Below are 27,521 nucleotides of genomic sequence, written 5' to 3'. Positions count from 1 at the left end.
TTTGCCAAATATCTTTAGTTGCACAGGAGTTCCAGTATATTCCGAGTTGACACATGTGTTTTAGTCTACTTACATAAATATAATTTCCTCCAATGGAAAGTGGAATTGGTCATAACAAGGTCAATTTGGTGGAGAGCGGGACCTCTTACTGAAATAATGATTTGATTTATTGGGGAGGAAAGGTATTCCGTGCGTTCATCTATTACTTCCAATGGGGTTCTGCTCCTAGCGGGATGTGCAAGGCTTTCAGAAACATTTGAAACTCCTGTTCCCGCTGTAATCTGCTTTCTGTTTACAACTCACACGAGACTGTTTCACGAGAGCTGAGCTCCAATGGGATCGCAGGGATGTATTTATCAATGGAGGTTAATGAGTTTCACCTTATTGAAATATTGAAGCCAGCTGTCTTCCGGATACAATCAAACAACATGCGTGTGGAAATGCAGTTAAACTGGCTGAAGTAAAAGCATTGAAGAGATAAAACATCTTTAAATGCAGTCCTTACCTTACCTTCAAAGACCTGACCAAGAGAATTTCACTCACAAACACACACATATATTTATGTTTACTAGTTTATTGTTTTACTTTCAATAAAAAGTATGCCATCATCATTATTAAGAATTGAGAAAACATTTGCTGAGTTCATATATATATAAGCATATTATAACTCACAAAGAAGCAGCACTGCTGTTGTATTGTGAATTTCACACCAGTACACAGGGTGGTTACAGTCAGCTGGTCACTCTGGAAGAAACAAACACTGACCTTCTACAGAGCAATGGAACCTGGTGAGTTAGTTGAGGCAGCAGGCTGTGGGTAGCAGAGCAACAGGACAGTGGAACAAGCTGTGCCACACAGCTCCCTGTAGTGTACCCGACACCCACAGGGATGTTATTGCATTGACTGATGGTGTTGCACCCAGTGTCTCAGGGAAGGGTTCAGTATACTAAAACACAGCAGAATGCAACAGCATCTCACACGCATACTGCAAAACAGACAACTGGCTTTACAGTCACCCAGCATCATAATCATAATAATATAGGCTTGCATACATAAACCAAAAAAAAAAAAAAAAAAAAAAAAAAAAAAAATACTCTAGCAGCTGCAATTCCAAAGTTATTTTTTTCTTCCCAGAGTCTCTCGGACTCTCACTCTCTGCACCTGCTGGTGAAGACCATGCTGATCAAGGATACCGAAGCACAATAAACAATACAAATGAAACATCCTTCAAAAGAAACCTGGCAGCTCAAACAAGCATGTGCTATCCTAGAAACAAGTGCTTATCAAACAAGGGCGTGCTATCCTAGAAAGAAGTGCTTATCAAACAAGGGCGTGCTATCCTGGAAACAACTGCTTATCAAACAAGGGAGTGCTATCCTAGAAACAAGTGCTTATCAAACAAGGGAGTGCTATCCTAGAAACAAGTGCTTATCAAACAAGGGCGTGCTATCCTGGAAACAAGTGCTTATCAAACAAGGGTGTGCTATCCTGGAAACAAGTGCTTATGGAAAAACGTCTGGTAATGGGTCCAATGTTCCAGGTACTGTAAAGCCATAAATCAAACTCAATATTGAAGGGTATTGCGATATTGCAACAGGTTGTCAACATTTGTGGAGCAAAATAGGTTTTATGGTGTGATTCTGCAAGTATTTTGGTCGCTAATATTTATGGCTTTAAGGTAACTGGCAAACACCTATAGCATACCCACAGTGTCCACACAACACACTCAGTGTCCACATGTTCAAACTTAACTTTTTATTTGGTTTGATTTCAGTCCAAGAGGAAACTATACGCACCGCTGCCAACTGTCACAAAATCCTTCAACTCGGAAACATGAAATGACTTTCCAGACAGCTGCTTGAAAGCATATACCAGTAAAAACTATCTTTTGACAGAAAAAAATAAAAAGGAGAAACAAAGCTTTTCTTGTAGTAACGGTTAAGAAAACTGGAAGTAGAGCATCTGTACTGTGAGCATCTCTCTCACGTCGATCAGTCAAGTTCAGTGGGAGCGACGGCTGGTGTAAATAAAGCAACAGGAGGGTCCCTTATGGTCTCTGCAGCTAGGAGCAGCAGCACTGAAGATTAGCTGCACGACACAACTACAGCCCATAAGAAAGCCACTCTACCAATTTGAGAAGGCAGGTTTAAGGCAATCCACTGACAGATTTGTGTGAAGAATGAAAACCTGGATTTTGGTCAGTCCGCCTGCAAAGGTTTCACTGAGAAAGTGCGCTCTGATCCTCCTAGGAAGGAACCTGCAGTGTTTCCAGAGGGTGTAGAACAGTCTGTAATGAATCACCATGTTCACTATCTCTCTGGTTTACACTGTGCAGAAGATCCACCCCCCTGCTAGACACCTGTTAACTTTATCTGAAATGAGAATGTACTGAAATGGGTACAAACAGTGGAGCACAGTGACTGCACTGGAACGGTAATTCGACCCTCATGGGGCTCTTCAGGCTGATGTAGTTGTCCTGTAACCTTGTGCTCACTACAGTCTAGCTCCCCTCTGCTGTACCCAAGCTGCCACGCTTTCAATGCAGTTCCTTTTACATTTCCTTGAGGAACTAGGAGGCAGCGGTCACACGATGTTCAACACCACCTGAAAAGTCTGCCAAACTCCGTCTTGGGCACTTCTTGGTATACAGACAGTATGGCCTAATGGGGGTAAACTAGATCAGCACCTATTACACCACCACTGCAGTTATCTGGGCTGTAATAAACAGAGGAGTCAACTACCCCTGCACCCTTTCAGTTTTTCTATTCTACTGAACAGAAAGTGCACAGATTTGATCGTGAGGTTTCATGTAAAATTAACATGCATAATTATATTATTAAATCAAATACATAATATATAAAGCCCTAATTTATGTAGGTGTCCAAAATGTAAATTATTTCACCAGGCTATTGTACTCCATGACTAATGCTTCATTTTCTGATGCTAAACAGGCTCATTTAAAGAGCTGTAAATGAGTGGATTCCATGATTATCGCTTTATTAGAGGGAACCATTCTGAGAAATTTATGTTGCACATTTTCTGATGTCTGAATGGCTTTCCCAGCTTCACTTTCCGATTCCCTGCTAAGCTTTGATATATTTATCCGTTTCCTCTGGGAGAGGTGATGGAACCGGAGAGCCAGGTTTCAGCCAAGTTGTCCTGCAATATTATATTTAATCATAACAGAGGGTCCGCTTTGGACAAAACTTTGAATTCTGCACATGATCCTGTTGGAGCTGCAGCAAGTCAGCATGTTCGTTTAACAGTGGTTTTGAGTGCCACTTGATCATCCCAAACACAAAGCACTGGCTGCGATTGTACTGTATCGCTGGGACTGCATTGTGCGCCTGATTGCAGTTTAAACATTATATACTGCACTCTATTGATCGGGATTGTCTGGATGTCAGAACCGGAGTAACTAAATGTGACAGATGCTCGTTGGCCAGGACCTCCTTGCCAATGAGACCCGTGTTCTGAAAGGTTTTCTTGATCTTGGAGAAATAAATCAATTGCCAAAAGCAATGTAATAAACTGGAACTTGGCAGGCTGTTATAGTTTACTTTAACCTTTTCATCAACGTGTTTCTTTTGTGCATGCGTATATGTATAGAACTAAATAGGGATGTGGTGGTAGTAATTATGCCAGCCTAGTTCATCCTGGCACAGGATACAAAGAGGGTGACACTTTACTTGAAACAGTGACATCAACCACACTAATTTACAACTTATCAGAACAGACTTCCGAGTTATTAAAACCATGTTGCGAGTCAGCTGCAGTTTTGATTAACTAAGCACGTTGGTGTGATTAATGCCACTCAATGCAAAGTGTCACTATTAAAATGCTTTGATAACACACACTCCCCTCTGCATGGTCAGCCTCAGCTCAGAGGCGAGTGCTGGTGATGGGAGTCACTCCGTGGATGAGCAGAGTGGGTCCCAGGTCTCTGGTCATGATGTCTAGGTGGAGCAGGTAGGTGTGGTAGAGGCTGGTGTCCGCGGGGGGTCGGGGCAGGCTCAGAGGTGAATGCTGGTGACGGGAGTCACTCCGTGGATGAGCAGAGTGGGTCCCAGGTCTCTGGTCATGATGTCCAGGTGGCGCAGGTAGGTATGGTAGAGGCTGGTGTCCGCGGGGGGTCGGGGAAGGTACAGGAAGCGCACGGCTGGCTCCGAGGCCTGCTGCAGGATCATCCTGTTGATGGCCTGCAGGTAATCGTCGGAGATGCGGGTGGCGTTGCTGGGGAAGCTGTTCACAAAGTCCTCCTCCATCTCCAGCTCCTCCTCTGGCTTTCTCCCCACCTGTTTGTGCCAGTGCAGGGCCACCACAGAGTCCCAGGCCACGGTGTGGATATCTGCCTTGATGCGCAGCTCGCGGAGTAGCTGCCGGAGCTTCTCCTCGGGGCCTTGCACGCTGCGGCCGGACTCCACGCACAGGAAGAGGCGCAGCCGGGCCTGGCGCCAGGACCGCACCATGGTGAGTACGCAGGCCAGCTGCAGCAGGAACAGGCTGCACGTGTCAACGTAGTTGCTGCTGTCTGGCCGCATCAGGTTCAGCGGCCACACGTCCACGTACACTGCTTTACGGCCCAGCACTTCCTTCCTGTTGAAGCCGGAGAAGTAGCGTGCCAAGGCCACGTTCTTCAGCATCTTCACAGAGTCCGACACTACAGCCACGTAATCCTCCATCGACAGCGCCTTGCCGCCAGCTGTCCGCCGCAGCGGTGGAAAGTTCAGCTGTGGCTCCTCGACCAGGAGGTTGGTGTCTATCGTGCTGCCCGCAAACTCCCCCAGCCCGTCCTGGGGCTCGCAGTCATCATAAAATCCGAGGACCATGGTGTTGGGTCTCATTCCGCCTGGAGGGAGAAGGAAGTGTTTACATTGTCCAAACTAGATCGATCTAGGAAACAGAAGGCTGTTACTCAATAAATATTTTGGTACTTGGATCAATGTGAGTCACAGCTGTAAGTTAGCACGTTTGAGAGCCTACACAGGGACGGAAATAAGACTCCTATTCCATAGCAGTTTCACCAATTCCTGGTTTCGCTATGAGTTTAATGCAACACACCTGAGCTTATAAACTATACACTGGCTAATGAAGCTTGTATTAAACCCTGGAACAGGTGAAACTGCTGTGCAATAGGAGTCCATTCCAGCCCTGGAATGTGAGATGGCATCTGTGCGCACGTACCAAGGCCCGAGATGAAGAGCAGGTGCTGCGCGCCGTGCCGGATGGTGTCAGCCAGGGTGAGGTTGACAAAGGCCTTGATGTTCAGCTTGTCGACGAGGGTGAGCCAGGAGTCGTAGCGGGACTGCAGCGGGTCTGACGGCAGCCTGTCTGCAGGGAAGCACGGTGCTTTAAAATTGAGGAGACCAACACATCAACTGGGCTACTCAACTCACTCTCTAATCACGCCTTCACATTTTATACACAGCATTTTTAACAGGGCCAGTTTTACAATATAGAATATATTAAAAAAAAAAAACATAAAATACTGGAACATACAAGATCCCTTGATTGCTGTAGTTGTGAGTGATCAGCTCACAGTCTCCACTAAGTTGGGATGTGCAAGCTGCTGCAGACCCCAGTCTCTTACCCAGGTCCCCAAGCTCCACATGACCCAACACGTACAGGCCGCTCTTCTTGATGTCATTCACGAAGCCGATGAGCTCCACGCTGCTCCGGGGGTTGGCCACCATCAGGAGCACCTGTGGCCGCCAGAACTTAACGTGGTCCTTCCGCACGTCCAACATCAGCAGGTACTTCCTCACCTACACACACGCAATGAAAACAGAATGTCAGTGCCCTAAAAATCCACAATGCACACTGTATTTATTTATACTCTCCACAAAACAGCTGGAAGAAAAACTAAATCACAGACCCTTTATTCTCTGTCTCATCACAATAATTCTAATATGATGAACAAACTTTTTAATAAATTAAACAAACTCTTTTGAAGAAGCACAAAGAAATGGGCAACACTGAAGACCGTAGACGCAGTGGTTGGCCAAGGAAACTTACTGCAGCAGATGAAAGACACAGCATGCTTACTTCCCTTCGCAATCAGAAGATGTCCAACAATGCCATCAGCTCAGAACTGGCAGAAAACAGTGGGACCCTGGTACACCCATCTACTGTGCGGAGAAGTCTGGTCAGAAGTGGCCTTATTGGAAGACTTGAGGCCAAAAAGCCATACCTCCGACATGGAAACAAGACCAAGCGACTCAACTATGCATGAAAACACAGGAACTGGGGTGCAGAAAAATGGCAGCAGGTGCTCTGGACTGATGAGTCAAAATAAGAAATATTTGGCTGTAGCAGAAAGCAGTTTGTTTGCCGAAGGGCTGGAGAGCGGTACACGAATGAGTGTCTGCAGGCAACAGTGAAGCATGGTGGAGGTTCCTTGCAAGTTTGGGGCTGCATTTCTGCAAATGGAGTTGGGGATTTGGTCAGAATTAATGGTCTCCTCAATGCTGAGAAGTACAGGCAGATACTTATCCATCATGCAATACCATCAGGGTGGCATCTGATTGGCCCCAAATTTATTCTGCAGCATGATAACGACCCCAAACATACATCGAAAGTCATTAAGAATTATCTTCAGCGTAAAGAAGAACAAGGAGTTCTGGAAGTGATGGTATGGCCCCCACAGAGCCCTGATCTCAACATCATCGAGTCTGTCTGGGATTACATGAAGAGAGAGAAGCAACTGAGGCTGCCTAAATCCACAGAAGAACTGTGGTTAGTTCTCCAAGATGTTTGGGCCAATCTACCTGCCAAGTTCCTCAAAAACTGTGTGCAAGTGTACCTAGAAGAATTGATGCTGTTTTGAAAGCAAAGGGTGGTCACACCAAATATTGATTTGATGTAGATTTTTCTTCTGTTCACTCACTTTGCATTTTGTTAATTGATAAATATAATCTATTAACATGTCTATTTTTGAAAGCATTCTTACTTTACAGCATTTTTTCACACCTGCTTAAAACTTTTGCACAGTACTGTATATATATATATATATATATATATATATATATATATATATATATATATATATATATATATACACACACATATTACATACATACATACACACACACACACACTTGGGGGGGGGGGGGGGTTAGGTCGGCCAGGGTGTCCTCGGCTCGCCGCGTACCAGTGACCACTGTGGTCTGGCCGGTTGCCTGCGGATTTGCCTGTAAGCTGCCCACAGCTGCGTTGTCCTCCAACACTGTAGCTCTGAGGTGGCTGCATGGTGGGCCTGCAGTGCGTGAAAGAACCAGTCAGGTGATGGCACACGCTTCAGAGGACAGCGTGTGTTCGTCTTTGACGCTTCCGAGTCAGCAGGGGTGGTAGCGGTGAGCTAAGTCCAAAAATAATTGGCGATTCCAAACTGGGGAGAAAATGATAAAAAAAAAAAAACCCAAAAAACCCCCCACAAAATTGGCGACTACTAAAATAAAAAAATAAAAAATGCCGTAATGAACATGACGATATATTGCTGTCACCAGTTTAAGACCTGGAAGTACTACTGGAGATGTTTGGAAGCATGTGGAGGTGCTCTGAGATGTTTGGAAGCATGTGGAGGTGCTCTGAGGTCTCTGAAAGGAATACCTGGTGGAAGATGAGGGCCTGGCTGATGTAGCCCCAGCTGCTGGTGGGAGACAAGTAGTGGATGATGACAAGCAGGGAGAGCATGAAGGCGATGCTGGCCGAGGCATAGATAGGGTTAATGAGGAACATCATAATGCCACAGCCCACGATCCCCAACACACAGGTGTGCCACGTGAAGTAGCGGAATGTGGGCCTAGAGAGAGAGAGAGAGAGAGAGAGAGAGAGAGAGAGAGAGATAGAGATACAATACTAAGAACATAACTGAACCAATAGGACCAAATGGACAGGCACTTATAAACAGATAATGAATACTTAAAAATGGCAGCCAGATAAATAACGATAATTAAAACCGATAAAAATAGCAGCACGGATTCAGAGATGAAATGACACAACTGACTCGTCCCGGTGGGGAGGATAGGGTCCTCAATCACAGGATGACCCCAACCTTCTGCAATAATAGCCTCCAATGATAAACATCCATTAAGCCTGTTCCTGGCTATTGTAATTACCATTTGAATGCCTCGTCTCGATCATTAATGCATCCAGCTGGGAAAATTGCAATACAGAAAATAAAAGCCTACATGCCTCCCATACCTAGGGGGGTGTTCCTCTCGTTTTTTTTAAACAAAGCAGAGGATTGCTTTTAGCCTAAAGTGAGAGAGTGCACCTCATCCCATGATACTTAAATAGCTCCTTTTTAAGCGTCACAATTAAATTGCCCGAATCCTTCATCCTGACAAGCAACTGCTTCTTTAGGTTGTGTGTAATTAGCTTAAAAGCTTACTGTAGTTGCAGAGGAGAGTTAGTTCTGGCAGAGCTGAGCCAAGAGAGATTCAGCAGCTTTCTTCTCTCTTGTGTCTGGCTGTGGCAGCAGCGATGCCCACTGGGCAAACAGCTATTCACATGAGCTTTTACCCCCAGTGTCTCCAAAAGAGAGCTCCACAGGAAATTGGCTTTGTGAATTTCCCCAACAAGCCATCGAACAATATAATTTGTGCAAATGTCACCGAGGCTGTACCGTGCTTATCCTGGACTCACTGTCACTGTCTCACTCTCTCTTTCTCTCTCAGGAGGTGGGGGGGGTGGGGGTGGGGAGTGAATACATGGTTTGCCCTTATGTGGAGATTAGAAAAAGTAACTCTCTTTTAAAACCTAACAATTACTCATCAAAAACAGACAAAGAGAGCTTCCTGAAAGCATGCAGCAGTCTATCCCCCTGCTGGGCTTCATATTATTGTTCCTGTTTCAACCCCAGATTAACAAAGTGAAACAACTGGCAGACAATTAAAGTGGCTTATGTGTAATAGTTCAGCAGATTTTCAGATGCACATTGCGAGAAGCTGAACCCCGCTAAGTGTCACAATTCATCCTTCAAAGAAGCTGGCATAGCTTTCTGTAAGAGCTGTACAGCACACTTGTTCAGGCTGGCTTGTGTTACTCTTGGGATTCCCAAGTTTACAACTTATTTTAAACAGTACAGTACATGGTTTAAAACCCTTTTCATACTGCATCCAAAAACGAAAGTCAATCATTTTTTAACTACTGTGTTGGAAAAGCATCACCAGGTATTTTGGAAATATTACTGGAGTTAGGCTAGAAGCTGGGTTGAGATTTCCTGAAGCTAAACCTGAACCTTGCAGGGAAATCGCCTGTCTACTATAATTTGTTGTTACCATGCTGACTAGATCACAGCAGATTAGCAGTGTGCTGTATTTAGTAGCAGCAAATAAGAACAAGTACTTCTGCTAAATTGATTACAATTATGCTTATTAAAAGTATGTGTTCCTGAGGACATCAAGTCAGACAATTGAGTTTATCTGAAAGAAACAACAACGACGACTGCCTGGTTCATTAGGGGCTTCTGATTTGCTCTCGTGGCTGTCAGCCGAACCACTGATAGCACCGGAAGGAGAATCCACAGTGTATCAGTCTGTATGCCACTGGGTTCATACTCTAGACCAGAGCTATCAAACCAACAAGAAAAACATACAAACTGATTCTAAACACACAAAGGTGCTTTAGAGAAAACCAAAAAGCATTTTATCATGCATGTACCTGTCTGTGTGTGCGCAAGCTTTTAGTATGCCTATTTATTTATCTGCAGGCTCCAGCTCCCTGAATCACTTCTCCAGTCAGCTTACCAATGCATCTGGGTGCCATGCCAACACCGCTCCCCTGTAATTTAACAAAATGATGAGCAAGCCCAGTCTCCTAACAGGGAACACACCTGACCTTTCTCAAAGCTAAGAGTCTGTGGGGTCCCTGGCTGTCAGAGTGTGGCCGTGCTGTAGATCTAGTGACATTAAGAGCGGCTTCTTTCTCCTCTTGCTTGCTACACTAAACAGAGAAGAAAAGAACAAGTGGCTTAACGGGCACTGTGGTGTCCAGTGACTAGGAGGCAGTGTGTTTCCTACACATACAGGGTCAAATCAGCTCACACTGAAAGAAGTCTTTTTTTTTTCCCCACCAAGTCGTATACACAATTAGAACACAGAGTGTTGTGCATCTCTAGCATTTATATTTCCAAACACATTTTTAATGAAAGGCAATGTTTATAATGTACGGCCGAGTCTGACTCGAACGACGACAATACAAGCGACAATGTGAACTCTCTACCTGTGATATTAACGATGCAGCACGCTCAGAGATGGGAGAGCTGTGCCTGGGTGAGTGACAGTGTGAAATCTCTACCTGTGATATTAACGATCTGCCTCTGAGCGTGCCGCGAGAGCTGTGCCCGGGGGTGGTACCTGAAGTTGGGTGCGGAGGCCCACTCCAACGCCAGGCAGGCCAGGTCCACAGCTGCATACACCAGCATGAAGAAGATGGCGACGATCCCTGCGATGGTGTTGAGCTTCCCTGAGAACAGCACCAGCTGCAAAGAGAAAACACACAGAGCACAGACTGGCATCAGAGCTAAACCTGCCCAGGAAGACAGAATACAATACAACATACATACTGAAGTAAATTACTAGCAAATACATCACATCCATGGGAACCCCGGGTTTACACACACACACACACACACACACACACACACATATAAATAAAAATCACACATACACAAGGACCAACATTCAATAATAAGTGTTTGCAGTATCCATGTCATTTAATACTGTATTACAAATCCCGTATGAAATCATCCAATCACTGTGAAGGATTTGTACAAATTCAGCACATTCTATACAGAGCAGCCATGCCATGCATAAAACATACCACAGTTTTAAGTTAACTTCTCTTGTAACAATAAGAGAAACCCTTCCCATGACATCTACTTGTATACAATACAATAGAGATATAGTTTTAGAGCTCCTTTCAAAAACAGATCTGGATAACACAGTGAGAGCTGGGCCGAGCACTCAGGAACCATGAGCGAAAGAACAGGCTGAATATGTGTGCTTTCATTCCAACTCGAACGGCAGACAAATCTCATTAATTGATATATGGGGGGGGGGGGGGGGGGGGGTCATCCTGTGCTGGTCTCAGTGTGGGGAGGCATGCAGAATCACACAGAGTGACAGGCAGTTCTTCACACAGGCGACACAAGTGTCAGAGTATCTCAGATGTCTTATTTTAATGTGTGTTTTTGAAAGTCACTAAAAGGAGCTCATCTCCATCCTAATGGTACAGAGCCCAAGAAGCATTAGCCTAGAAGCCTGAACAGACAACTTAAAAAAAATAAAGAAATAATAGGCCGGTTCTGAAAAAGGGTATAATTGATGAAATAACGCAAAGCACGGAGCACCTTGCTGATCAATTACTGCCATTAGTTGAAGCATCCTGTCAATTTAGGGGCCTGAATCATTTCCCTCCAGGACTGGAGCCCTAATGATAAATAATTACAGGAGTGAAGGCAAGTATTAATCACCCGGCTGCATGGTGTTTTCAGCCCTATTGATTTTTATTTATTTATTTAAAATAAAAAATGTAGTCTTCAAAGACCATCACATTCCTGCGCAGACGTCAATACACTTAAGTGGCAGACTTGTCTAGGAATAAATCATTTTCATGTTGATTTTTACACATCAGGAGCTAGTGAAGACGCATTCCAACATCACTGATGATTGACTTATTCACTCTCAAAGACCTACCAAACTAGACAAATCTAACTGTATCAACTGGCCCCATGGCTTGAAACTCGCACTAGCCCTGCTGCACCCAATGAAGTATTTTGTATTTAAATGATCAGGAGCCTGCAGATGTTAATAAATCATTCCTCCATTATAGCAGCATGCAGAACCCTTACTAGCACACCTGCAGATTCAGGTGTGATGCATTCATGCTGTGAGAAGTTTGATCCGTTATTAAAGAGCAGGTTTACAGGGTGCCTGATTGTCGGAACTCCTGGCACCTGTTTAAGGGGAGTTCTGGAACCCAGGAGTGGGTGCAGCAGAGCTGGCGTCAATTTCAAGACCCGTGTCCCTAAAGCAAGGAGCACCCACCTGAACTAGAAACCAGGAGATGAGCACGGCGGCCCACGGATTGCCACTGCGGGACATGATCTTGGCTGGAGCCAGCACCTTTCCTGGGGGAGAAAGAGGGAACGTCAGCTCAGGTACTGCAGAGTGTGTTTGCCAACATTAACAAGCTGGTACCTTCTGCTTTTGTCCTTCAAGGACTGCATACATCAGAATTCACCAGGCAGTGGTGTCATCCTGTCTGAAGACTTGGCGCTGGAGCATGCCAGCATCCGATGGGCCGCTCAGCATAAATAACTTTCCTTGGCAGCTGGCAAGGACATAAGACACAGCTCAGGGAATTGGAGTGCTGGGCTATGCAGCAACGTAGTAGACTGGCGTGGTTGACAGGTGCACCAAAAGCAACATGCCTTCAGGTCTCCCCTGTCCAAATGCAGGCAGCAATGTAGTAAAAAGCAGAACATGGTGGTGGGGCACTGCAGATCAAGGGCAGCTTGTTTCTGGCTGTACTGCAGTGCTGTGCCAGTCAGGGGGTGTCATTAGCAAGGGGCCATCATGGCTGCCCCTCTCCACGTCAGTCAGTGTGAGTGATGCAGGGCCCTCCCCGCACACTGCGGGCCGGCGCCATGCGATTTACTGGATTATGCAAACACAACACGATTTACAGTAACTCGTGCATTACATAACTTTTTTGGATGGGGTCCTGTGTCCTAAACATTGCGTTTATTCCTTGGGGGGGGGGGGGGGGGGGGGGCTGGAGTTGATTCTGTGGAAGAAGCTGACATGACCATATATGGGTAGTGCCATGTAGAGAGAGACAGTAATGTGAAACACAGACCACACCCGAAGAAGCCTATAAAAATGAAAGAATAGGTATACCCTTGGTGCCAACCCTCCAGTGTGTGTCAGGGATCTGACGTGAGACACCTGTAGAAAAATATAGCTGGTGTTGCTCCAGAAGGTCCTCCGCTGCCTAGCTAGTTCCTAACAGGTGCCGAAGCCCCACTGACTGCTCAGCATTGTGTATTATTCACAGTAAGCAGGAGGAGCGCATCCGATAGGTTCCATTTTAAATTTTAAATTCACAGCTCTTTAATTGTATCACTTCTGAAATGCTCCTCTTTATTGCTGCCCCCTTCTGCCAAGTCTAATGTTCAGATTTCCATAGGCGAGCCCACAGATCTTAGACTGGCAATCTGTAATCAAAGAGGAATGGAGAGTAGTGGAATTGAATGGCAATTAGCAGGGCCTCCTGAAGCCTGAGGCACAGCAATCAAAGAGCTGACCCTCTCTCTCTACAGACTATGGCTCGCAGGACACTCCGGCTCATCTGCTCAGGTTCTCTGCACCTGGACCATTCCTTTTTTCTTTCCGTTTGAACCTCTTCCTGAAATCACAGCCTAATGACTGACAAAGCAACAGCTGTCAATTGCATCTACCTTCATGAATTATATGGGTGTCATCTGTAACTAGAACTTTGGGTTTCAAAAAGGTTTGTTGGGCGCCTGCACTATATCCCCGTCAGTGATGACGTCATCCCATAACCGACAGCACGCCACACCAGGATCAATGACGTTCTGTACACATGACCGCCTGCACTATATCCCCGTCAGCGACGACGTCATCCCATAACCGAGAGCACGCCACACCAGTATCAATGACGTTCTGTACATATGACCGCCTGCACTATATCCCCGTCAGCGACGACGTCATCCCATAACCGAGAGCACGCCACACCAGTATCAATGACGTTCTGTACATATGACCGCCTGCACTATATCCCCGTCAGTGATGACGTCATCCCATAACCGACAGCACGCCACACCAGTATCAATGACGTTCTGTTTGACCGGCACATGCTGATCTTCGAAACTTCTTATTGAACTGTTTATTTCAAGGTGGAATCCCTCCATTGTGACAACCACAGGGAGCGGGGTGTTCTTAGAGGGAGTGGTCTCAGCTGTTTCTGTTGATATGGAACTGTGCCCAGGGTGGACTCACCGAACAGGTCATCCCTGGCCATCGCGTACAGGATGCGGGACGCCCCGATCAGGTTGCTCATGGCTGCGGAGAGGGTGGAGGAGTAGACCCCGATGGTGACGAAGGGGTGCCAGACATTGATGTCCTGGAAGAAGCTGTAGTCTCGCTGCAGCAGGAGCCTGTAGGAAAAAAAATAAAATAAAAAATACTGTCCTCCGTCCTTCTGAATAATGGTGGTACACTAAGGTATGAGAACATGATAAGCTCTCAACTCAAGCAATTCATTCTGCATTAATCAAACAGCACAAGTGCTTTGCAAGGAGTTTGTTTGTTTATTTATTTATTTATTTATTTACTAATCATTTACTTTGGAAACATCTGAAGCTTGCCAAACAGATTCAATGGTAAAAGGCTTTATATAACAACCCCCTCCCCCCCCCAAAAAAAAAAAAAAACACACACACACACCATTAACCTGACCACTTTGTCTTTTAGCTTTAAACTAATAACAGAATGGGATTCCTGCACTATACAGAGGGACGTTACAAAGGCTCCCATTGACAGCACAGCTCAGAAGCCTGTCTTCAAAACGACGAATACAGGCAAACCCAGACAGCAGAGATTAGCAGAGGCACATTTTTTAAATAAAGAACAAAGCACTTGTCTGTAAAAACAGCTCTAACTGCAGAAAGCACTTAGAGGCATCCATCTACCTCTGGCTACTATAAAATAGTGTACTTTATCCACTTGCAGGAGAGTTACATCTTGTACACTAGAGGAGCCCTGTACGAATCCTCTCGGTACAGGATAGAGCTGTAAAAGACAAAGCAGCTGAACAGCCCTGTTTCATCTGGAATGGTTTAGTGCTCATGAAAGACACATGCACCCCTGCATCTGTGCCTCAATCACAGCCAAATCCATTAGACCAATTTATTATAAAACATGGTTAAAGAATCCAGCAACAGTGAAGAGACAGATACTCAGAGATCTCAAAAACAAATGTTTCATGAATGTGTATGAATGGGGCTGACTGGAAGAATATATACTGATAAGGCTGGTGTGAAGACGACTGCCAGAAGTCACAGAGAGAGAGAGAGAGAGAGAGAGAGAGAGAGAGATATTAAAACCCAGGATGGCTGAACAGCACTTTTAATTAAAAATTGTTAGGTCGATACAATGATTTGAACACAATTATTCCATGCAACGAAACCATGTGGCACTAAAAGTAGCGCTACAGAGATTATCACCACTGGCTGGAGTCATACAAATTGTCTCTTGGCAAACAACCAGATTTGGAGAACTATTCAAACTGGGTTCTCATCTCAACACAAAACAGAACAGCACAGCACACAGGTACAAGAGTTTGAAATGGAGTTTTAGTCGAGCTGCCTTATAAAAGCAATCATGCCATGGGCCACAGCAGGTAAATGAATAACATGCAATGGTGAACAGTGAAATCCCACAGAACCCCGGTTCTCACTCGAGGTACACCCGATCACACCCGGCTACTAGCGCTAGCAACGCATCACACTGCAACAGGATGGACTTATTATTTATTAGTCTGCTACAGACTGCAACGCTGAAAAAGAAGATGCAGGCTACTGTACAGCAACATACTGTGTGTGAAAAGGGAAGGAAACGATCCCCAGTAAAACATTGCTCAACCTCGGTTCTAACCAGAATAACACTTTGTAATCTTCACATCCCATTTTACTGAGGTCCACAAGCAGTGCTTACACACGGCCCACTGCAGTACAAGCACGCATCAAAGCGCTGTGCACTCTGGACTGAGGAAAACACGTGCAATCCAGCTTAAAGGGGAAAGTGAAACAACACACATGCGCTTAGGTACAGTGAAGGATGCCCTGGTGCACCAGCGTATGGGTTGGGGGGGATGGTGTATTCAGATTGCAGTCAATGTCAGCCATCAAGTTCTGGTTATTAATTCTCCCGGGGGGCTGAGGGTTTCAACATAAATCTCTGTGCGTTTGACATTTTCATCTGCTGCCCTGGAAAACAAAGACATCATAAAATATGTGGCAACGTTGTTTAATGAACGGGGGGAGAAAAAAAAAAAAAAATTAAATAAAAGCCCTGCAGTTAAAATCCAAATCAGAGCAGAGAAACACAGCTGACATAAGCTTTCATACACAAGATTAATAACACGCTGGAACCATCTACACTGCATGACGGGCGATCGCGAGTGTGCTTGATTAAAGGCACAGGCAGTCCCGCAGTAATGCTAACCTGCCACTCAGGGACTGCGCTGGACAATATCTCATCTGAAGTAATCTGTGACCAGACGTTTAAGGGCATTGCCAAAAACATCAGGAAAACAAAACGTATTCAACCCCCCTGCACCCTATTAATTCCAGTGACAGCCACGCTTTTAAGCATGTTTAAAGGCAGGGCCCTCCTCATTCTCTGGTCTGACCAACAGTTTAGAACTGTAGACGTGCTGCCCATCAGCTCCTGGCTGGGACTGAAGAATCCCTTCTTGATGAAAGCAATAGTTCAGCTTATATGACAGGACCCTGTCTGGGGGGGGGGGGGGGGGGGGGAGGACACATTCCACTTGTGAATCTGCATCATTTCTGTGTCACATCAACTGCAACACATTGGTCTGTATGGGAATTTGAGTTAAGTGTATAGAGGGCTTGTTTTTAATATGCAGCAACTGCCATGCATCTCCAGGGGATCATGCCAAGTCAATAAATACATCTGCATTCATTTAAACCCACTGCTAGCTTCCACCTGGTGGGTACTGAGCTTGTCCTGATCTGAGCAGTATCAGTGCTAGAGAATGACAGAGCACACACACACACAAGGACTTTAAACAGTAAAGAAGTAGTATAAAGAAAATGTAGATGGTCTAAAGCAGCCCCTTAAGAGCACCACAAAACCCTAACCCGGGTCTCCAGCAGTGAAAGGCTAGTCCACTACCTCACTGTGCCACCTCTGTATGGTTTTCTGCCCCCCCCCCCCCCCCCCCCCCCCCCAGTTTTGGGATGGAATGCAGCAAGTCCAGTGAAATAAGCGAGAACAGAGATCCGAATTGTTTTTGAAGTGCCCAGTGCTAATTTGAGTGAAAGAGGTTCTCCCAAAACACAGGCGATGAACACTAACAGAACTAGGAAGAAGCCAACCCCCTTCTCCGAACACAAGCTGGGAATCGCTGGCAGGCTTTAACCTTGGGGCAACTGGCTTATCAAATTAGCAGCAGTGCCCGAAATTAATCTGATTGTGCTGATTGATTGAGGGGGGCCTGGAACGCAGCCTGGTTACCTGTTCAATCCAACATAGTGCTGGTGGTCTCAGACAGACCCCCTTTGGCATCGGATTCAACACCTTCAACAGCTCTGGGATCAGACAGACCGTGACGAATCCCCACCTGGCACAGTCCGTATACACAGTAGTGCGGTGCATTTGCCAGCTGCAGCCAGTGCACCTTTGTAAAGCATGCCGAGATTCTTCAGTGCATGAAAGAGTTCTATATAAATGTAAATGGCTCTCTTCTCATTGTATGGCGCAAGCTCACGGGCCAGCTCCTGCCAGCAGTGGATAGGACAGCGCATCACAAACAAGCCAGACAGCATGAACACAGAAAGCACTCTGAGGGGCACAGCAGACACACAGAGATAGCACAACACAAGACTAGGAAGGCGCTCTGGGACTCTGCATATAAAAAAAAAAAAAAAAGGTAAGCACTCTATAGCCCAGAGAGGTATGGTAAAGCACATTCAAAAACATGGCAAATCAAGGTCCCCTATGGGAAATGCATAGTATAACAATGGTAAAAGCAGAGAAAACCTATAAAATTACTGTGCAAATGTATAAACTTTGTTATGGGTAATGACACCCATTTTTAAAAATCCAGTTACGTCAGTGTGGTACCATTCTCATCCAGGATTTCAAACTTTTTAGAAACATGCGGATACCACACAGTGCAATTGCTTTCTATCTTTTATGGTTGAAGTATGATTCCTCTATAAAATCCCTGTCTCCCGTTCTCCAAAAAAAATCTACATTCACGCTACAGGAAACAAATTGAGATGGGTATATGGCATGCCATTCTCTAAGCGTGTATCTTGGGAGCTCCCTGGTGACCACACACAGAACAGCAAGCAGATATCTCCAGCCTAGAATATCTGTTTTTGAAACCAGTGTGCCAGAAATTGAAACTCTTTACTAGAGTACTGCGGGTGATATACTGTGTAATAAAACCCCTTTTAAAACACACTGCCCAGCCAAATACTAGAGACTCTGCTGCCCACATGGTACGACTTCATTCCTAAACGGGACGGGCGCAGCCGAGACAAGCAGAAGGTCCTAATGTTTACAGGACATCCTACTTTAACTTTGTTTTATTACTTAACAGGTATATCAATAATGTACGGCATGTGAATTAATATATACAATGTTAAAAGTGGACTACAACTCAGATGAAAAAGGAAATCGATACAGAGTAATCTAATCACAAGCATCTTTTGTTCTGTAGAATTAATTGCAAATCTTAATGTTTTTTATATTAGCAATCAATCCCTCTATAAAGGAGTGTAGTTAGTATGCTGATGTGATACAGATTCCAGTAAAGATTCTTTTAAAGATGCGGATCTTGGTGCAGATGTATTAAGAGTCAATGAAATGCCCTGGTGGAGGAAGGGGTGCTGCAAGATTAATTATACTGCGATGGGATTTGGAGACCCCCCCCCTCTTTAAATCGCATTGTGTTTTAACGACTTACTGTGCGACAGCATGCAGACAACTCTCATTTTAAACAATACTTTGAGGACAGTGATCAGTGCCTGTGTGTGTGGATCAGGGGAGCCAGTGATCAGTGCCTGTGTGTGTGGATCAGGGGAGCCAGTGATCAGTGCCTGTGTGTGTGGATCAGGGGAGCCAGTGATCAGTGCCTGTGTGTGTGGATCAGGGGAGCCAGTGATCAGTGCCGTCTTCCCCTGGGGAAAGAGACGTTAACACTGCTCAACAGTACCAGACAAGTCTCTCAAAACCTCTTGCTTGGGTTTCAATACCGAGAATGTTTCTTGTTGCTGCTTCTTATTGAATGTTTGTCATTCTTTAGGTAACTCCATTTAGACCAGACCATCTGAAGCACCTTCCTGTTCCGAGACAAGCGTATTCACTTGTGGTGGTTATGCGAAACACGGGTTTCATTACAATCTCTCAAAAACATTCCCTTCACTGCAAAGTTTCACAATTTAGTCTGTACTGAAAATTCCCAGTAAAAAAAAAATGTACAAAAATAAATTCATTATTGGTAATGTTCGGGTATTGCGGTAAAGAAAACCCCAGCATTACCAGCAATTGCAACACAGTGGATTAGGAACTGATATTGCACAATGGTCCTTATTCAGCCCTGAACTGGTGCAATGGTACTGCAATAGAATACCCTCAGAGTGCACTAGATCAAACCGTGAGTGCATCATAATACAATGTTCCACTGTGGTACCATTGCACAGCCTCTATATCTCCACTAATCTAACCTGGTAAAGAGCTGTACTGTTAGCAACACCCTGTATTGTGTCTGTTCCCATCAGAGGGCTGGCTCTTCTGCAGGCTTCTGGTTCTCTTTCCAGCCACAGCTTCCCCTTTCACTGCTAGATTCACACCACGGCGCACCAGACACACACAATACACAATCATGCGCTTGGGAGAAAAGGAATCAATTCCCTTTGTGTTTGAGATGTGATCGGAATATGCAAACCAGAGAGAGAAGTGGTGAGAGTGAGACCAGTGCAGGTCTGTTTCAAGGACTCCTGTGATTGACCAGTGCAGGTCTGTTTCAAGGATTACTCGCTTCAGCAAGACACAGGCGTGATCGGAAATGTTTAACAATTCTGCTTGGAACCCCATGATGCAAGTGCTTTCCTGCCTCTATTACTTTGCGATTGTGTAGCTTCATATCTGCAGAGATTACTCTGTTACCACCTTTGCTTATGTGTGTAATGAACCCCCACACCTCTGTTCTAACTAATACTGAAACTAGCCTTGAATTACAACTACAGCATGCATTAAGAGCTACTACGCAATAAAGGAGAGGGGCTGACTTCAAGCAATTTCGCAGCGCCCAGTTTAATTACAGGGCTTTTAACACCCCACACAGTCACACAGCACCTCTTCATGGGCAAGTCAGTCGTGTGCAGGAAGGAACAGCGGTGGCTCAGGCAGAGCGGAGGAGCCCGAGTGCGCTCTCACCTGTCGCAGGTGCAGGCCACCATGACGGACAGCAGGTTGTAGATGATGTAAGTGAACATGACGGCAGTGATGGTGCCCCTGGGGATGGAGTAACTGGGGGTCTTCAGATCCCCTGCAAACAGGACAGACACAATCTTTACAGTGCGGGCTCTTCAAATACATTCACAATCAATGACATTTATTTTTGTTAGTGCAGATATGCTTCTATTGACAGCAGAATAATGTCCTTCAGTATTATAAGCACCCCTGTACAAAGGTCACCATCAGCAGTGGCAAATACAAAACCTTACCCCTCAAAACAGCGCGACATCTACGAACGACCAAGGTGCCTGAAAACTGAACATTTGGATTCAACAAGATTGTACTCGTTTGCCTGTATTTTTATTAAAGGATTTAATAGAACAATTATTTTTAAAAAGCAAAACACAGTCAATTAGAACCATTTGAAAATAAAACTAAAAGCAGGGATGGGAATAAAACTCCAACTGCATAGCAGTTTCACTACGTACAGGTAACAAGCTCAGGTGTGTCTTATTAGAGTCCAGGTAAAACCAGGAATTGCTCAAACTGCTACGCAATGGGAGTCTTACTTCCATCCCTGAAAATAACCAGTAACTTACTTTCAAATGTTTTGTAAGCCCTCCCTCTGACGAGGCCAAGGTTTCAGTGCATATTCTAATGCCAGAAGCCAACATGTTTTTAACAGTCCAGAATGCAATCCAGCTGGTCTCACCTGACATATTAGAGCCGGCCATGATCCCCGTGCAGCCATTAAACATCACAGCGAATACCGTGGCAAAACTCATCATGTTACCCGTGGTGTAGTCCACGGTGTAGTCACCTGGGGAGACAGAAAGAATGACAGTATGCTTTATTAAGACTCCCATTGCATAGCAGTTTGATCCATTTCTGGTTTTACATACAACCGCACATACATACATTAAATAAAAAGAATAGTGAGCACTAAATACTTCAAATTATTTACTTTTCAAGCTTTCACTGGGCAAAATTTTATTTATTAGAAACATTTTAGATGCATTCATTACCTTTACTTGTGTGCTAAAAAAACAAGGAAAAATAATGTTTAATTTGCCCTGGCATTACTTATTTCATTTTTGTTTTAAAATATCGACTACGTACTCATTTTGGAAAAAATAACACCGTTGCATTGAGTTTTTAATTACTTCAGATTCTCATTTTAGCCATTGAAAAAAAACTAAAAACCTGCCGGTATAAATTAGTGACAGTTACCGGCGCTATGTTTTGAATGCAGTTTATTCATATTGCTGCTTTATAGTGCTGGCAGGATGCAGCCTGCTTGTTTCTCTCCCGGTCGACTGTATAATTATTAAACGTGAACTCCACCACTGCAGGTACTTTGTACTCTCCATGTTGTTGTTGTTTTGTTTTTGTGACAAAACTCAAAAGTCACTGTTTCCCTCAGGATTTTCTGTGATCAGTGATCAGAAATTTGTCTTTGCTTCCCGTCTACACATTTTGATTCCGGGGCTCTCTGCTGTGACATTATTATCACAGAACGGTGCTATAGGCTAGAAAATTGTTTTCTATTTCCTTAGTAATGACCATGGCAGGAACCTGTTTATATGCAAAATGACAAGATGACTGCATGACAAGAGGGCTGCATATACTGAAAATGAAATAAGTTTGTTATTTATTTTATCATAAAGACAATGACTCGAGTCAGATGGAGACTTTTTTGCGTGACAAATCATGTTACGTCTTTTGAGCAGGGAGTCGAGTCAAGTCGAGTCATTTGATGGCAGTGAGTCGAGTGACGAAAAATTGTGACTTGATTCCCGAGTCGAGTCACTGACTTGGGTCATTACAACTCTGCTTTAATCGGATACCCCTTGTCCCAGCACTCACCCATGAGGTTCTCCTGCAGGGTGGCCAGCTTGAAGCCTGTGAAGTTGGCGGTGGTGGTGGCGCCCGTGCCGTTGAGCAAAGGCACGGTGACCTTGTGGGGCTTGACGACGAAAAAGCTAATGAAGATGGTGATCAGCGCCAGGAGGACGATGAGGAAGATGATGAAGGTGGCCTTGGCGTAGATGTGGGCGCCCACCAGGCACACCAGCAGGCACAACAGCAGGATGCTTGTGCCGTAGAGCACCTCCCACCAGTACGTGCGCGGCAGGACCTGTATGCTGCTGCCCAGCCCTGCCTCGGTACCTGCACATATACACCCACAACAAGACAAGCCCAACCGTTTACACATAACCATGCACTAGACAATTGAAATGGTGTGAAATACAGCCTCCGGGCTAGTGCATCACACACCCACACTCGACAAACGCACCCACACAGATTTAGTGCTGCAGCCTGTTCCATTAAACAATGTGAACAGCCCTTGTACATCTATCCAGTGGGCCAATTCATTGTTTTGATACATTGACTCAATAGAATGTGTTAAAGCCCCATGATCTTCTTTATGCATCACCTAAATATTGGCTAAAGAGGTGCTTACTCAAAGCAGAAAGGTAGTGGTCATTCGAATGGAGATTCACATTGAGTCAAACCTCTCAAGCGCTGATCAGACCAAGGGCTCTGACTTATTGGAGAAGTGCTGTTGATGTCTCTGGCTAAATTCTGCTGTCAGTAATTAAAAATGCTTTTACATGCCTGGCTGTGATTAACGAAGATAGGCCATTCCTAGGAATAAAAGTTTCTGCAGAAACTCTTCTACGACACCAACCTTTCATCTTTTCATCGATTTGTTGTATATTCTAACTTGAAAACAGTGGCTTTGCAGAAAACCAGGGTTTTGTTATATATCTGAATTCCCAAGACAGGGCAGTATGACTACCTTGCGGGACCCCGAAGGTGTCCATGATTGACTCCACCAGCCCCAGCACGAACAGGGCGCTCCCACACACGTTGGCCAGGAAGAACATGATCCCGATGCTGCCCCCGAACTCCGGCCCCAGCGCGCGGCTGATCATGTCTGCATGGGGCAATCAAGGGAAACACAAACACCACGAGAGGGGACAAGGAACCTCTACTTGCCTGAGCTACACCCCCAGAATTGTGAATGCATTATACAATAATAAACAAATTGCTGCTGCTGCTGTTGATGATTATGATGTCTACAGAGTAGCTATAATGCTCTGTTGTGCCGCATATGGCTTGATTTGAATTGCTTGATTATTTCTTTATAATTAGTTTAGCGTCGCACCGTTCAGTACGCTAGCACTGGGATTCATTACAGTCCAGCCTTCAGCCTGCAATCTGGGACCCGGACGCTCCATTTCTATTCCTACTTCTGCGGGGTCAGGAGTTCAACGCTATTATAATGATTGCTGCAGAAAACACAAGACCTGACTGAAACTGCAAGAACGAAACCCTTTTCTAAATGACAAGCATTAACAGAACAAAACGTGAACTACAAAATGCAAACTAGGTATACTATTTAAAAACTGTTGCTGCTCTAGGTTGCTTCTCAGAGTTTTTGCTCAGTTAAAAGGCAAACACTGAAATAGCTGTTGCTGGTACTGTAGCTGTGTGGTCTCTACACAGCCACAGCAACACAATCAGAGAGTCTCTATACAGCCACAGTAACACAATCAGAGTCTCTACACAGCCACAGTAACACAATCAGAGAGTCTCTACAGAGCCACAGTAACACAATCAGAGTCTCTACAGAGCTACAATACCAGCAACACAATCAGAGAGTCTCTACCACGAGGTGGGTGGGGTGACATCATAAATGAGGTATGAGGATGTAGAAAAACAACAAACAAAAAAACACTCAGTTTAGCAGTGCAATACTTATTTCTGCACTTCATAATCCAAGAACACATTGTGTGTAGCGTCTCTTATTATAAGATAACTCATTTCACAAAGCTTGAGCAGAAGTGCTCAGATTCCTGTTCCTCTTGCCCAAACTGTACAATCTTTTATAAAAATGAGAGGCACCCAGCACGTCTCACATTAACTCACAGGCTCACTGAAACAGACCAAACATTAAGAATTCACATTCACATAGTAATGTGCCTTAAACAGCAGTAATGGCTTCTATGTTTGTAGTAGTGCTCAGTATTAAGTTACCTGCTTGTGGTTAACAGCATAACACTATGAGCTGAATCTGACTGCATTGTGCCCTGTAAAGCAAGCTGACTGAATGAAGGCCACGTGACACTGCTCTGATTGGAAGGATACAGTAGGCACCGCCCGCGTCGAGCGCCCCATTGGTGGAGATGGCGCACACCGACAGCACCGTCATGCCGATGATGATGTAGGCCACGATGAACATGCCGATGGTCTGGTACAGACCGGACTGTCCCACCACGAACCCTGCGGGGAGAAATGCAGCAAGCTCAGACAACAATGGGACTTTACATCTGCATGCTATCACCCAGCACATGTATCTTACAAATGACATTGTTATTCTTTAAAGAGAATGTTCCTGCTTTGCAAGCGAGTTAAAATGAAGACACTGAAACATGAAAGACACCGGTCAGTTTGTATAAATCAGATGCCTGTTGGATCTGCCGTAGAAGATGGTTTATCTGAGACCAATCTATTACACAGCAGACAGTCAGACCTGTGGGAGCAGCGGCAAATCAGCAGATAGCCAAGCTCCCATTGAAATGCTAGACTTATCCTTGTGATGTGCAGCAGACCATGCAAACCACATGAGTAGTCATGATCGAAATATAATAAATATGATCATACACACTGCACCCTCCAGGTAAGCACTGATTACAAACACGAACTGCTGGAGCTGTGTTGGGGGTTTCATTCCTGTTCCTTCTGGTAACATGAGGTTGTGTGGCATTGCCAGGGTTTTTATTTCTTTTCAGTAAAACCTGGGCAAACTCCACTCTTGAGTGTTTCTGTAATAGAAGCTGAACTCCTGAGCCAAAAAGCTTCACAAAACAACACAGCAAAGCAGAAATACAACCACAGAAGCAGGTAAAAACAATACAGACTAATGTACAGGAATATAGTGGGCCGGACATGTCGCTAGAAGAAAAGACCATCGCTGGACCCAGGAGATACTAGACTGGATCCCAAGAGATATAAAGCGACCAAGAAGAAGACCTCCAGTAAGATGGCAATGAAATTAGGAAACACGCTGGAGCAGCATGGACGAGGGACGCAGCAAACAGGCTGTTGTGGAAGAATCCTGGGGAGGTCTTCATCCAGCAGTGGATTGAAAAAGGCTGAAGACGATGATGACAGATATATATTTTCCAAGTTACTTATGTTATCAACATAGCAAGTAGTCACAGGCTTTGGCTGCAGCTTATATATACAGTACACACATACTATATTAGTAGCATACACGGCAGAAAGCAGCAGCAGAGCTTGTAGTTGATGTCGCCACATACAAAAAAATAAACCCGATATACACTCCTTGCAAAGGAGCTAGCTCTTTTGTACAGCGGTATCGGCGCTATGCTTTAATGAGAGAGGTCCTGGGTTCGCGCCCGCCCTCTGCCTGTGTGTGGCACCTGCCTGCGGGAACTGAGATCACTACATATATATATATATATATATATATATATATATATATATATATATATATATATATATATATATATATATACACACACCCAGTATATATAATAAAGGTAGAGAAATTAGGCTTTTGCAGCATTATCAACATACCATATAATGTTTAAATACATATTCTACAACATATTTGGCTATGCACACTATATTGTAATATATGAATCCACATATAGATTTAATAGGTTTTGTTTGGACGGGAAGTGGGAACACACTTGGAAACAGACTCAGTCCAGAACTCCACTATTCACTCATCTGAACCCAGCAACACCTGACAGGTAGCAAGTGTGCAGAATTCATTCAACAGGAGTTTGCTTAATAAAATCAATGCATGATACACCCAAATGTCACTGTACTTTGGCACTCATTTTCCAGATGTATTTATTACAGGACCTATGTAACTGTCGCCTATCTGAAACGTGTAGCGCCACACTGCACTTGTTTTTTGAGTTACTCGAGGAATTTGCCATTGAAGTGGCTGCTGGCACAGAAATGACAGGGAATGTTGATCAAAATGAATAGAAAACAGAAAATCAAAACAATACAATATTTACAAGTATGTGGCATAACTAACTTACTTAGGGTCTACACCTTGCAAAACGTATTACTGTAGTACTGTTCGCTTATTTTTAATTGATGGATGTATTTATTGTATTGATTATAAAAGTTTTAACCAATTTTTTTTTTTTATTATAGTGATTTCATATTATTTCGTCTAAATGTTTTATTCGTACTGTTAAGTTAATTTATTGGACTGTACTAGTAATGAATCATAATTAACTCACCGATTCTGAGGAACACCACGACGCTAAACATTGAGAGCAGTGTTGGGATAACGACCCCGAAAAAGGTGGAGAGCTTCTGGGCCTGGGGAGTCTGTGTTCGGCTGCCTGAGCTACGGACCTGGCTCCCATCTCGCCCGCCGGTTCCCGGTGCATGGTGCAAGCGGTCCGCGTCAGTTATACTGCAGGAGAGTCGGTAATGCAAAAGCGGAGTTCTGTCTGTCATTCTCTTCTATGGTGTAATGTTCTTCACTCTTGCGCTGAGCTGACACGACACCACGCCAGCAAGCATCACACAGACTATGTGCTATTACTGGACACACACACAAAGCGAAGCAGCTAACTCGCTAGTCATTCAATTGATGAAAACGAGACGATTTTTCAGCCACAAAATGCGGAACCTCAATTCCAAATGTCACTAACCCTATTACACCACCTCGGAACTCCCGTAATTTGCCTGATTGAAAAGATCATGTGATTCGGGTTTCGGTCATATGATCGCAGAGCGTGGCAATTCCCAGTGCTGCTGCGATCCCAGTTAACTTTAATATTGGCCCCGTTAGTACTTTCGCTCCATCTGCTTGTATAGCAGTTTTGACAAATCAGTGTAAACTGGCAAAGTCAGAGTGGTTTTAGTACTTTTTATTAAGCAGAAAACATACTTCTGAAGTAGATGTTCAGCAGTCGGCTATATCAGCTCCACTTTGTTTTAGAACTAGTAGGTCTACCACGTGTAGGGTGATTGCATGCCTGTGCCCGGGCAAGGGCAGTACGCGTGTACCAATTTTTAACGCGTAACAGAACACCTCTAATGTAATCTTGTTAGAGGTAAAAGTAGGGTTAGCATACAGAAACAGACTGCAGTTTGAGTGAGTAGCAGGTCGTTAATAAATCGGTGTGCATACAACATTAAGCTCGTTGTTATAGTTTTGTAAAGATTAGGTTAAGGAAAAATAGTAAAAAAACAAAAAAATAAACAAAATAA

General features: G+C 44.5%; 1 protein-coding gene across 1 annotated transcript; it reads right to left on the bottom strand.

The window, feature by feature from the left end:
* Positions 1-26,964, bottom strand: LOC121323265 (solute carrier family 12 member 9-like). The gene is made up of 13 exons (XM_041264233.1): positions 26,540-26,964; positions 24,399-24,533; positions 23,047-23,184; positions 22,110-22,412; positions 20,956-21,063; positions 20,223-20,334; positions 14,028-14,185; positions 12,051-12,133; positions 10,359-10,483; positions 7,609-7,801; positions 5,591-5,765; positions 5,185-5,331; positions 1-4,849 (listed from the first exon to the last, which is right to left on the bottom strand). Exons 1-13 carry the CDS (start codon positions 26,760-26,762, stop codon positions 4,014-4,016), a joined length of 2,736 nt encoding a protein of 911 aa, XP_041120167.1. The 5' UTR covers positions 26,763-26,964; the 3' UTR covers positions 1-4,013.
* Positions 26,965-27,521: the final 557 nt, after the last annotated feature.

This window comes from Polyodon spathula, chromosome 11, assembly GCF_017654505.1.
Source record: "Polyodon spathula isolate WHYD16114869_AA chromosome 11, ASM1765450v1, whole genome shotgun sequence".
NCBI classification, from domain to species: Eukaryota; Metazoa; Chordata; class Actinopteri; order Acipenseriformes; family Polyodontidae; genus Polyodon; species Polyodon spathula.
This window is presented reverse-complemented; position numbering and strand designations above follow the sequence as displayed.

Coding starts and splice junctions, on each gene's coding strand:
- LOC121323265 (XM_041264233.1), bottom strand. CDS start 26,762: ATGACAGACAGAACTCCGCTTTTGCATTACCGACTCTCCTGCAGTATA. Junction 24,534..26,539: donor CGTGGTGTTCCTCAGAATCG/GTGAGTTAATTA, acceptor TTCTCCCCGCAG/GGTTCGTGGTGGGACAGTCC. Junction 10,484..12,050: donor TCTCCTGGTTTCTAGTTCAG/GTGGGTGCTCCT, acceptor TTCTCTTTGCAG/CTGGTGCTGTTCTCAGGGAA.